General features: G+C 34.9%; 1 protein-coding gene across 2 annotated transcripts in view; it reads left to right on the top strand.

Moving 5' to 3' along the window:
* The first annotated feature begins 4,729 nt into the window (after positions 1–4,729).
* Positions 4,730–12,841, top strand: part of LOC129744630 (monocarboxylate transporter 10) — a 47,102-nt gene continuing 38,990 nt past the window's right edge. Inside the window, exons 1-2 of one of the 2 annotated variants that reach the window (XM_055737247.1) lie at positions 4,730–5,062; positions 8,667–9,726. In XM_055737247.1, the coding sequence (XP_055593222.1) occupies positions 9,429–9,726 (298 nt within the window). In that variant the 5' untranslated portion in view covers positions 4,730–5,062; positions 8,667–9,428. Of the gene's footprint in view, positions 5,063–8,637; positions 9,727–12,841 lie in introns of those variants that run through there. The other variant, XM_055737246.1, reaches the window with a different exon arrangement.

Below are 12,841 nucleotides of genomic sequence, written 5' to 3'. Positions count from 1 at the left end.
GGTGATTTTTTTCCACCCCTCTTTCGAGGTAAATTTTACCTTTTTTTCATTCATCTAGCAAAAAGGTAAATTTTACCTTTTTTCAATTCACCTAGCAAAATGGTAAATTTTACCTTTTTCGCATTCACCTAGCAAAATAGTAAATAATATCGATTTCCCATTCACTGATTTGAAAGGTAAATGCTAGTTGGTTTGGTTGGTTTTTTCAATAAAAATGAAAACAAAATTCATGAATATTCAAAAATTTATATTTATTTCAAAAATAAATAGGGACAATTCATTATATTATTTTTCAAATATATCACCTTGTTTAAAAAAAAAATATTGAGGTAAGTCCTTTTTTCGCCAGGCTCGTGGCAATTCGGCTTCGCGTTCTTCCGCGCCATAATGGCGACTTATCCAGTCAGGTCCGGCTTTTCCGGAATGATATCTGGAGGATGACGTGGAATACACCTCGAAGCTGGGCTGATCTGAAACAAAAGCAAATTATTATGATGAGAACCAGCACAACTAAATAAACGCTAAGAATACACTTACCATTCTGTTCCGATTTTTCCAAATTGGCACGAAACAAAACTTAATTAAGTTCCCTTCTGAACGACAAAACAGATTAACCTCAATAAACGAACTCGGCAAATAGTTCTTTTGTTCGAGATGATTGTACCGTTTTGTTTAGCTCAATCTAGATCAATTCCACCTCGCTACGAGGTAAGTTTTATCTTATTTGGATTAACCTTTTTTTCTAGGTGAATTATACTTTTTTATTGAGCTCAATTCAGGTGAACTTCACCTCGCTACGAGGTAAGATTTACCTTTTTTGGATTAACCTTTTTTCTCGGTGAATTGTACCTTTTTTCCAACTTCGATTCAGGTCAATTTTACCTCGCTGTGAGGTGAGTTTTACCTCGAAGAGGTAGAAGTTACCTTTTTGGCTTTCACGAGCGTCACCTTTGCTAACTCAGTAAATTTTACCTTTTTATTATTTTCCGTGTATTGATACTTTCAAGTTCCAAAACAAGTATAAATGGCCTTCTTTTTAGGTTCCAGCGGCTTTTTAATTCAGCTTCCAAAAATCGTAAAATGAGCAAAAAAATTCTCTCTCTATCTCAATTGTACCCTTGCCATCGGTTCATATCACCTAATCTTGATTATTTACTATATGTTCAGTACATTGTGCAGCCATGATGCCACGCACCGGATCCCAAACTCGAAAAATTTCGGTTTGGCGAGACTTTTTCAATTTGCTGCTCAATCGCTTCTACCCTACATTTCCTATATATATCGCATCAGAATGGTCACTCAAGTATCAAATTACTTATTGAAAAAAACTTACCCGGCTTGGAGATGGAACCCCGATCTTCGTGGTGACAACCGAACACGCTACCACAAGACCCCACCTAGATATTGTTCTAACTGAAACTGAAACTCGAAGTGATGATATGTTTTGTTGCATACCTGCAGGCGCACCCGTCCAACCAGACAGCCAGCCTGCTAGGAAAAAGGCACCTTAAAGCACTTTTTGTAACTCAATAAAACCCGTTTTGAGCACTATTGTACACCTTTATGTGACTTAAGTTCCTTACAACGTACATATAAATCACTTTTGCAACTTTTAAGTTCATTAATGATTACATAAAGTGGAATTGTGCATTTGATTCTCTTTGCCAGCCAATATGTAACTTTCGAAGCCTTTATTCAAGTATATATGTGACTTTTGGTTGCTTGGGATTCAAACCGATCCAATGTTGAAGAAGATTTTATCATAATTTACAAAGTTTTTTTTTCGCAAAAACTAAAATTTCAATAATAACCTATTATTCACCGTTTTCGACAAGTTTATTTTTGAGTTTTTAACGAATTGAGATTTTCTCATGTGCACGTTAACCTGAGGTGTAAATTTTTGCCAGCGACCGTGCCATAAGTAGATAGTGTTCAAATTTTCTTTGCCAACTCCATGCCGGTGGCACACATGGTTTGGTCGTTTAGCATTTGTTATGATTTTTAAGATGGAAGATGAACCATCTTATCTCCGAAAGATGTACGAAATTGAGCCTTTCAAAGCTGTTCGCAAAGTATCTGGTCAATATGACCCGAAGCGCACATTCAAATCATCATAATAATAATATCATCATTCAATACACTAAAGAACTGAAATTTTCGACAGACCAAGTATGTTTTATAAAAAATCAAATTAGAAAACAAAAAAAAACTTTGAGTTAATAACATTGATGTATCGAAAAATGACCCACAGTGAAGCAAAGCAAAATTGTATTTTTTGCTACGGGACAATTTTAAAAATCAATGAAACACCTCAATAGAGCTAAGCTGTGAGAAGACCAACACATATTACTACACAGCAAATTTTTTTTTGCTGGAAACCAGCAAAATTTTGCTGGTTTTTATCCCGCTGACTTTCCAGCAAAATTTCCAGCAATATCGATTGCTGAAAAAATCAGTAAACATCAATGCTGGTTTCCAGCAATTCAAATTGCTGGAAATCAGCAATCCAGATTGCTGGAAACCAGCTATTTCTATCAAAGCAATCGGCTGAATTTGGTATCAAATTTACATTCAATTCAAATTTAAATATAGAAAATGGCTGTGCACATGATAAGTAATAGACAACATTTGTTTTCTTCCATTTTTTTTATTATGAGTTAAATGAATTAGCAGAGATATATGTTTTGTCAATATATTATCTGTGAATATATTAACACCGCCTCCGGGGTGGCAGCTTTGTGTCAATGTGATAATCATCCGCCACCTGAAATAGAGATTTGATTAATTCTTTTCATGAATCTAATAAATCCATTTTCCAATACAAACTCACCCTTGACTTGATGTCTGGTTGCTAGAATACAGAGGAAAATAAAAAAAAATAGTATTAACATAAACAAAATTCGTCAAAAAGAGTCTCACCTTGCTTCAGCGTACGAAAACAAACAGACTCCAATTTGACAACTCGATTGCTGATTTTCCAGCAAACTAGACCAATTGCTGGAAAGTCCAGCAATTTGAAACCGATTGCTGATTTTCCAGCAAAAATGACAAGAACACAACCGAATGCTGAAAAATCCAGCAATAAGAAAATCGATTGCTGGTTTCCAGCAAAAATTTGGATTGCTGAACGTTTCCAGCAATTTTTTTTGCAGGAAACCGAGTCAAAAATTTACAGTGTAGGTAGTGATGAACTGTAGAACATTTCTAAAAAGGTTGATTTTCAGCTGATATTAAAATAACAACACGTCTGTTTTTGGTGGTGGTCAATCCAAAAGAGGAAGACTCTAATCATTTACTCTTTGTTCATTTTTTTTTCAACCAGAGCATAGTTTTTTAATTGTCCACTATTGCCGACCAAGTTCCCAGAAGGGTTTTGTAGATCATGTCGAAACAAGATCTACTGGTCACTACAAGCTGTTGGAAATTAAAAGCAACTTAAAATTCTATTGTTTTTTAGACTTTTTCATTTAAAACCAATTTCTGATACTTAAATTTGGTATTTTGAGAAACTAGAATAAATTTTCTGCACAATGAATTTGATATCATCAAAATTGGTCAACATTAACAAATTTCCTCGAAACGGATATTTTGCGAACAGCTTTGGAAGCTTACGAACCTCTACAGAAAACCATGAAGTTACAGTGCAACAAACATATAGTTTGTTCCGTTTGCAAACACAAAATCATATTTTTTCAACCCTTTATTCTTACATTGTTTAGTGGAAGGAATTATCTCACACAGTTATTGTCACAACAAATTTAATATCTTGTTTGCAAATATAAGAAAGTCTTCATAAAAATATTTAATATTGAAAAAATTAAGGAAAATTTCACATAACCGGCAAACTCCTAGAATACCATCGAATTCCAAACGAAAAAAATCTAAGTGCCTTCTAGGATTTTAGGATCAACCCTGAAATCAAGCTCTTTTCATTCACAGGCGCATATCTGGATTCACTAACGTTCAGACCACAGCTACAATCTACACCAGTGCTTTTTGTTATCAAATTATCATTCTTCAATCGCTCTATTCTTGATGTGAAACGATTCCTGGATTTTTCGCAAGTTCTAATGTACGAGCTGAGCCGTCTGTCGTACTAGGGAGTATACTACCAGCAGCTGAGTGAGCTGAGTCGCACTTTCTCACCACGTTAATTGTTGTAAACAGCCGGGCCGGTTGTCGAATTTGCCACGCTGCTGATGGTAGTTTCGATTAGATTGTTGCCCTCGGTTCGAGCATCTTTTATCAGTTCCTCCAGTATCGATACGTCGCAAACGTATTTGAGATAACTTGACAGAATTGGTCTAGATGATAACTTTTAAACTCAATTTAATTCGCTGTTGAGTGTTGAGTGATCGTTTAAAACTTAATTGAGGTGCTCCGAAATAACACGCGGAATGATTCAATACGATCGGATTGTTGCATCAGGTTTTTCGCGCCATCTGAACAAATTTCTTGACGCCTGTTGATTCGATGAAGTTCTAAAACGGGAGAATGGCACTTTGCTGCACTGGTGAATGAGAGACGTCCTAATTCATGCAGCCTGGCTCTTGAATGGCGTTGACCGGTGTTTCGAATAGCAACGACCGAAGGGCCAAAACACTAGGGAGTTCACGTTGCCAACAAATTCTCACACGAACGCAGAAGGAATGTTTATACCTAAGTAGGTCTTGTGTTAACCACGTGTTTTGTTCTGTCTACTGAAAGTTTATCTATATCAGCATGTCCGACAAAACATTTTCGGCAAGTTCAAGTTCAAGAGTATTCTTTCAGATAAGGATATGAACATAAGTATCACCTGTGTGATCTAAAAAGTGCTACAATCGTTTTGAGCAGTGCTAATTGAATGAAAGGAATTCCAAATTGATTGAAGTATGACCACCAGCAGGATCGCGATTACGAGTAGCGGAACTCTTGAGAGTATTGGGCGTGACGACACCTTCTTTCAATGCGGTACCCTCCTAGACACAATCGATAAGAATGAACCAGGTGGAGAAACGTTTTTAGAAGTCTACGGTGACGTTTGTTGCATAAGCGGATTATTGCGAATTGTCGTATGTTGGTAAGTTCTAACAGTTTCGTCGGGTTTCTGTGATAAGGTTTCATCGGCGTGGCTCCGGTGTTCTCTCACGCAAAACGTGAGCACGTGTATATTATGGCTTGAATTGACTACCAGATTTCTACATCTGCTGCTCGCATTTTTTTCCTGTAAACATGTACCTGACTGAATGTACGCTTTAACGTAAATAACTCTGTCTGAACGAAGGTCTGGATAGAAATAATTTTCCTTCAATGTCGCCAATTTGCGCTCGACGAATTTGAGACTTTTGTCATGTTTGCTACATTTTCACATGATTTCTAGATATTTTTTCAGATAACATGGAAACATGACGTTTCAAAATTTGTTTGTTATCCCAATGAAATTTGGAACCGCAGTAAAATGCAGTTTATGACAAAGTAGATGATTTAGAATTGAGTTGATGCGTTGATATTTTTTCAAACAGAAATGATAACGAGTCTTGAATGATTTAACGATCAGCCGCAAACATGCGAAACAGGTAACTATCTTAAGCACTCACTTCCACTACCTCCTATTTACAGAGCTCAGTTTCACTCAGTTATTTTTCAATTCATTTCTGATAGACCCTACGCTTCACATTCAGATGATCGGAATGTTTTGTCTGGCTCAAAACCAAATGGATTCTGCGCTCTAGCGTACTTCCTAGTTTGTTCGGTATGAGTGCATTGGAAAACACCCTCAGAACTCCTACGCACCACATTCCCGCGAGAGCGATTCACTTAATAAACCATGTATTTATCTTTGTATGTAGGTTTTCCCACGTTGCGAAAATGTAACGATCTAATATAAACCATTTTTAAGAATCTATTCTTCGAATTTTTTATCAACAAAATTCTGAATATGAGTCTTGAGTTGAATCCGAATTCGGATTCCGAACTATGATCCTGAGTTCAGAAAATGAATTCTGAAATTGAGTTCTGAATATGAATTTGAATTATGAATCTGAATTTTGAACCTGAAAAATTCTGAATTTGAATTCCGAACCTGAAGAATTCTGTATATGAATTCTGATGCTGTATTATAAATTTTAAATCTGAATTGTGAACCTGAATTCTAAACCTGAGTTCTGATTATGGATCTGAATTCTGAATATGAATTCTGAATCTGTATTCTGAACCTTAATTCTGAATCGTGAACATGCATTTTGAATCTGAATTTCGATTCGGAATTCTGATTCTGAACTCTGAAGCCAGAAAATGAATTCTGAATCTGAATTCTGAATGTCAATTCTCAATCTGAATTATGAATTTGAGCTTTAAATTATGAATTCTGATTGTGATTTCCGAATCTGAACTCTGAATTTGAATTCCGAATCAGAATGCTGAATTCTGAATCTGAATTCTGAATCTGAATTCTGAATCTGAATTCTGAATCTGAATTCTGAATCTGAATTCTGAATCTGAATTCTGAATCTGAATTCTGAATCTGAATTCTGAATCTGAATTCTGAATCTGAATTCTGAATCTGAATTCTGAATCTGAATTCTGAATCTGAATTCTGAATCTGAATTCTGAATCTGAATTCTGAATCTGAATTCTGAATCTGAATTCTGAATCTGAATTCTGAATCTGAATTCTGAATCTGAATTCTGAATCTGAATTCTGAATCTGAATTCTGAATCTGAATTCTGAATCTGAATTCTGAATCTGAATTCTGAATCTGAATTCTGAATCTGAATTCTGAATCTGAATTCTGAATCTGAATTCTGAATCTGAATTCTGAATCTGAATTCTGAATCTGAATTCTGAATTCTGAATCTGAATTCTTAATCTGAATTGTGAATCTGAATTCTGAATCTGAATTCTGAATCTGAATTCTGAATCTGAATTCTGAATTCGAATTCTGAATCTGAATTCTGAATTCGAATTCTGAATCTGAATTCTGAATCTGAATTCTGAATCTGAATTCTGAATCTGAATTCTGAATCTGAATTCTGAATCTGAATTCTGAATCTGAAATCTGAATCTGAATTCTGAATCTGAATTCTGAATTCTGAATCTGAATTCTGAATTCGAATTCTGAATCTAAATTCTGAATCTGAATTCTGAATCTGAATTCTGAATCTGAATTCTGAATCTGAATTCTGTATCTGAATTCTGAATCTGAATTCTGAATCTGAATTCTGAATCTGAATTCTGAATCTGAATTCTGAATCTGAATTCTGAATCTGAATTCTGAATCTGAATTCTGAATCTGAATTCTGAATCTGAATTCTGAATCTGAATTCTGAATCTGAATTCTGAATCTGAATTCTGAATTCTGAATCTGAATTCTGAATCTGAATTGTGAATCTGAATTCTGAATCTGAATTCTGAATCTGAATTCTGAATTCGAATTCTGAATCTGAATTCTGAATTCGAATTCTGAATCTGAATTCTGAATCTGAATTCTGAATCTGAATTCTGAATCTGAATTCTGAATCTGAATTCTGAATCTGAATTCTGAATTCTGAATCTGAATTCTGAATTCTGAATTCGAATTCTGAATCTGAATTCTGAATCTGAATTCTGAATCTGAATTCTGAATCTGAATTCTGAATCTGAATTCTGAATCTGAATTCTGAATCTGAATTCTGAATCTGAATTCTGAATCTGAATTCTGAATCTGAATTCTGAATCTGAATTCTGAATCTGAATTCTGAATCTGAATTCTGAATCTGAATTCTGAATCTGAATTCTGAATCTGAATTCTGAATCTGAATTCTGAATCTGAATTCTGAATCTGAATTCTGAATCTGAATTCTGAATCTGAATTCTGAATCTGAATTCTGAATCTGAATTCTGAATCTGAATTCTGAATCTGAATTCTGAATCTGAATTCTGAATCTGAATTCTGAATCTGAATTCTGAATCTGAATTCTGAATCTGAATTCTGAATCTGAATTCTGAATCTGAATTCTGAATCTGAATTCTGAATCTGAATTCTGAATCTGAATTCTGAATCTGAATTCTGAATCTGAATTCTGAATCTGAATTCTGAATCTGAATTCTGAATCTGAATTCTGAATCTGAATTCTGAATCTGAATTCTGAATCTGAATTCTGAATCTGAATTCTGAATCTGAATTCTGAATCTGAATTCTAATTCTGCATTATGAATCTGAACTCTAAATGTGAAAGCTGAATTTGGATTCTGAATTCTAAATAAGAAATCTGAATCTGAATTCTGAATTCTGAATCTGCATTCTGAATCGCAAAAAAGCATCGCAAAATAACTTTGAAATATTTTCGCTATCATTGTACCGTGTCGTCGCATCAATGCTGTTAGCAGATTTTCCCAAATCCGGCATTTTCCGGTGGCTTCTCAAGATTTGAGATTTCCCACTAAGTATACTTATCAATGGTAAAAGGGGCGTCATAAAGTTGAGAGCGAAGAGTGTCTTTATCAGTATAAATATACAAATATGTAGCTCTCACCCACCCAGCGCGGCATTCGATTCGTTCTTGGGAGAGCGCTTTTAGTAGTAGATAGGTACACAATCGTCCATGTGCGTCCGTGCGGAGTTCACGTATAACATGTAGCGTGTATGTTAACCGTCGCCGTTTTCCGAATGCGCCAAAAGTAACAGTGTTGTTTTCTATTTAAAGCAGCTGAGACGTGCGATGGGCACAGCTCGTATCAACTGAACTGTGGCAGGTTCGTTCTGTCGGAAGCCGGCGCGTGTGGAACCCGGACAGAATCGGAGAGGCGAGTGAGTTCATCGGGAAAAGTTATCAGCAGCAATAGTGTCCGAGAGCCTCAGTATTGGCGTCCCGCAGATGTCCAAAAATTGCCTCACAGTTAACGTCGCTTCGACCGAACAGGAACAGGACTTGAGGAGATGTTCAAGTTCAACAGATATCAACAAGCCGTCGTCGAGTTAGGACGGAAATAGTTGGTTGGGTGCAGTGCCATCGATTGTAATCTTTGATATTCAAACTGTTGGTTAAGGATACTGTTGGCCTATCAGCTGAGCTTGGCCTATATTAAATGTGAGCTTCTTGTAACGATAGATAGTAACCCTTGTTGCTTGAAGCGCTCTAGTAAAGTGCGTGATAAGAGTACAAGAAAATTCTACTTGAACGATCGCTGCGGTTGACCGGGATTGATTGAATAATATTTGGACGGCGGATTATCACCTTAAGTCGAACGGTGAACGAATATATACAGCTGAGAGCTTTGTGGCCCAAGTTGTTGACCTACGAGTGCGATCGTTCTGATTGTGGTGAATCCATTGTGCATAAACGGTATTTGAACTGCAGGTGGCTCGTGTTGATAAACCGTTTTTAAGCGATGAAGTAAAACCGATAGGCCCAGTGAAAAATTAGTTAAGGATTGAATCAACTCTTTTTGATAAAACAAGAGAAAAAATGGCCGAAACAGTTAAAATGGTAAATGGCAGTGGAAATGCGATAAATGGGACAATTGTGAATGGTTCAGTAACAAATGGGCATCCGTTAAAGTTGGCCAAAGTAGAAAGTCCTGCACAAACCGCAGACCTAAGTCATGAACCTCCGGATGGAGGCACTAGGGCCTGGCTAGTGATGGTGGGAGCTTTCCTGTGCAACGGAGTGCTGTTTGGAATCATCAATACCTACAGCGTGGTGTATCTGAGTTTACAAAAACAGTTGCAGGAGCTGGGTGACAACGAAGCATCTAGCAAAGCAGGTGAGTACAGTTAAGGATATTCAGAATAATTATTGGAAAATGTAAGGTTAAGTTTCGTAAGAACGTTGTTCGAAAAAATTAATTTGCGCGGTTTGATCTCTTCCGTTAACTTTCGAATTTCACACTTTAAAATTTGTTTTTGTTACCCTGAAATGTTTACTGAAATGATAACTATCATTTCAATTTTCATGTTTACGCAATATGTGATTTTGTTTTGAAATTTTTTACTCCAGAAAAGCTCAAAAATTTTATTTTTTTTAAGATACTTCAAAAATATGTCTTGAATTATAAATAAAAAAGGTTATTTTAGATATACAGTACAGTTCATAATTGTATAGAAATTGGAAGCTTGCGCTCTGTCATTTTGACTTTGAACTTCCATAACCTTTTTCTCTGTTCATATTTTTTTATTAAATTTTCTGCGTAAGGATAGATCAACTATCACACTATGAAATCACGAAATTTGAGTTTTCTAAAGATTGTGTGGCCAGAGATGTGGCCAGTGATTGTTGAAATGTATAGTTAATATGTCTGAAGTTTTTGAAAATATAATTTTGGACGAATATGTTTCCATAGGAAAATTATATTTTATGTTCAACAACCAGTAAATCTGTTTCAATCAGAAATTTAAGACAATTTTATGAGATTCTGATTTTAAAACACAAATGGATAATTTATTCATGTATTTCTTTTCTTTACTGCTTCTGTCAGACATTATTTGACTGATTTGTGGATGGAAAAGATATTGTTCTCATGAATCATCTAAAATTCTATAGAAATCGCTTTTTTAGGTTAATGCCTGGAATATTGTACATCGCGTAACTATTGATTCCAACTTTCCAAAAACTTCAGACATGTTAACTTTATATTTCAACAATCTTTCTGCAAAATTTCAATAAAAAGCGTTGCGGAGTTTCTGAGATATTGCAGTTTAAATGGTAAAAGTCCAAAAAGTCCGATTTTCGTAGAATTACTGTTTCTCAGGCCACTCAGATTTCAGAAAGCTCAAAATTCGTGATATAATAGTATGATAGTTGATCTATCTAACGCAGAAAATTTGATCAAAAAATATCTTATGAATGTGAAATGTTCTAATGATTGTTTGAGACCCCTTCCTTCTTCCAGCCATTTTAACTGCATAACTCGAGAACTACAACAGCAAATGTAATCAAATTTAGCATGGAACGATATTTGGGTACGAGAAATGCTTCTATGAATATTCGGTATCCCTCACTCCTTCAAAGAGGAGAATGAAAACGGGGAGGAAAGATCTCCTTTACAATTTTCAGTATAACTGGAGAGCAGATCGAACAAATGGAAACATATTTGGCATGTGAGGTTATTTGGATACGAGAAATGTTTCTATTATGAATGGAAGCCCCACCTTTTTTTCAGGGGAAATATATAAATGGGGAAAGGGGGGCATCCATACAATTTTTTTTGCATAACTCGAGAATTAATCGAGCAAATGAAACCAAATTTGGTTTAATAAAGTATTTGAGTACGAAAAATACTTTTATGAATATAAAGTTCTCCTCCCTCTATTCAATGGGGAGAATGGAAGGGGGGATGGTGCTTCCTTTCAAGTTTATGCATAACTCAAGAATTTACAACGCAAATAAAACCAAATTTGGCATGCGATGCACTGTGGTCCGAAAGGGCTAAAAGTGGAACTTTTTTCGTAGTGCCTCTGTCTTTCATTTGATCTCTTAAGTGTCTTCAGAACATTTGCTTCTTCAAACATGTTTCATAACTTGAAATTATCAAAAGTTAGTCAAAGCCTACTATCAAAAAATTGAAAATTCTAACTTTTTTAATTCAATACATAGAGCATTACTTTATACTACAAAGTTGTAGAATACAAGAAAATATGAAACTTTGTAGAGTATATCAAATCTTTATCTCTTTTCAGAGCAGAGTTATAAAGGTTTTATTTTAAAAGTTATTTAAAAGTTAGTTTTTAAAACTTAACTATAGTTAGATGAGGATTTACATGAATAAAATGTTCTAAACATTTGTTGAGACATTCATATCACACGTTTTGCATAACATTTCAACATTCTACGTCGTTTCCTAGCCAACATATTGCATTTTTAAGTTTTAATTTTACTCAACTTCACGAGCGTTTAAATATTGCAAAAACGTGCTAGTGGATTTTCAAAACTAATAAACCACATTGAAGCTTGAAGTTAGTGCAACAAATTGGTGTTGGCATCATTTGTTTCCACGCGCTCATATTTGAACACAACAAGCATATATTCGATTTGTTTTACGTGTTTCCATACAAAAAATGGAAAAATTGATTTCGGGGCTACGCAAATGCCACGCAAAACGAAGGCAGAAGGCAGTTAAAAATAATTTTTGTATGGAAACACGCAAAACACATCAAACGTATGTTTGTTGTGTTCGAATATAAGCGCGTGGAGACAAATGATGCCAACACCAATTTGTTGCACTAACTTCAAGCTTCAATGTGGTTTATTAGTTTTGAAAATCCACTTGCACGTTTTTGCAATAAACGCTCGTAAAAATAAAACTTAAAAATGCAATAAGTTGGCTAGGAAACGACGTAGAATGTTGAAATGTTATGCAAAACGTGTGATATGAATGTCTCAACAAATGTTTAGAACATTTTATTCATGTAAATCCTCATCTAACTATAGTTAAGTTTTAAAAACTAACTTTTAAATAACTTTTAAAATAAAACCTTTATAACTCTGCTCTGAAAAGAGATAAAGATTTGATATACTCTACAAAGTTTCATATTTTCTTGTATTCTACAACTTTGTAATATAAAGTAATGCTCTATATATTAAAATAAAAAAGTTAGAATTTTCAATTTTTTTATAGTGGGCTTTGACTAACTTTTGATAATTTCAAGTTATGAAGCATGTTTGAAGAAGCAAATGTTCTGAAGACACTTAAGAGATAAAATGAAAGACAGAGGCGCTACGAAAAAAGTTCCACTTTCAGCCTTTTGGGACCACTGTGCGATGGTATTTGAATACGAGAAATTTTTCTATGTGAAACAATTTCTTTCTTGCAGTAGGAGGATAGAATTGGGAATATAGGAAGGGAAGAGGAAAGCTTATATTTAACTTTTTTTTATAAAATC

Source organism: Uranotaenia lowii, chromosome 2, assembly GCF_029784155.1.
Source record: "Uranotaenia lowii strain MFRU-FL chromosome 2, ASM2978415v1, whole genome shotgun sequence".
Taxonomy (NCBI): Eukaryota; Metazoa; Arthropoda; class Insecta; order Diptera; family Culicidae; genus Uranotaenia; species Uranotaenia lowii.
The sequence above is the reverse complement of the archived record's forward strand: the minus strand, read 5'-3'. Positions and strand labels throughout refer to the sequence as shown.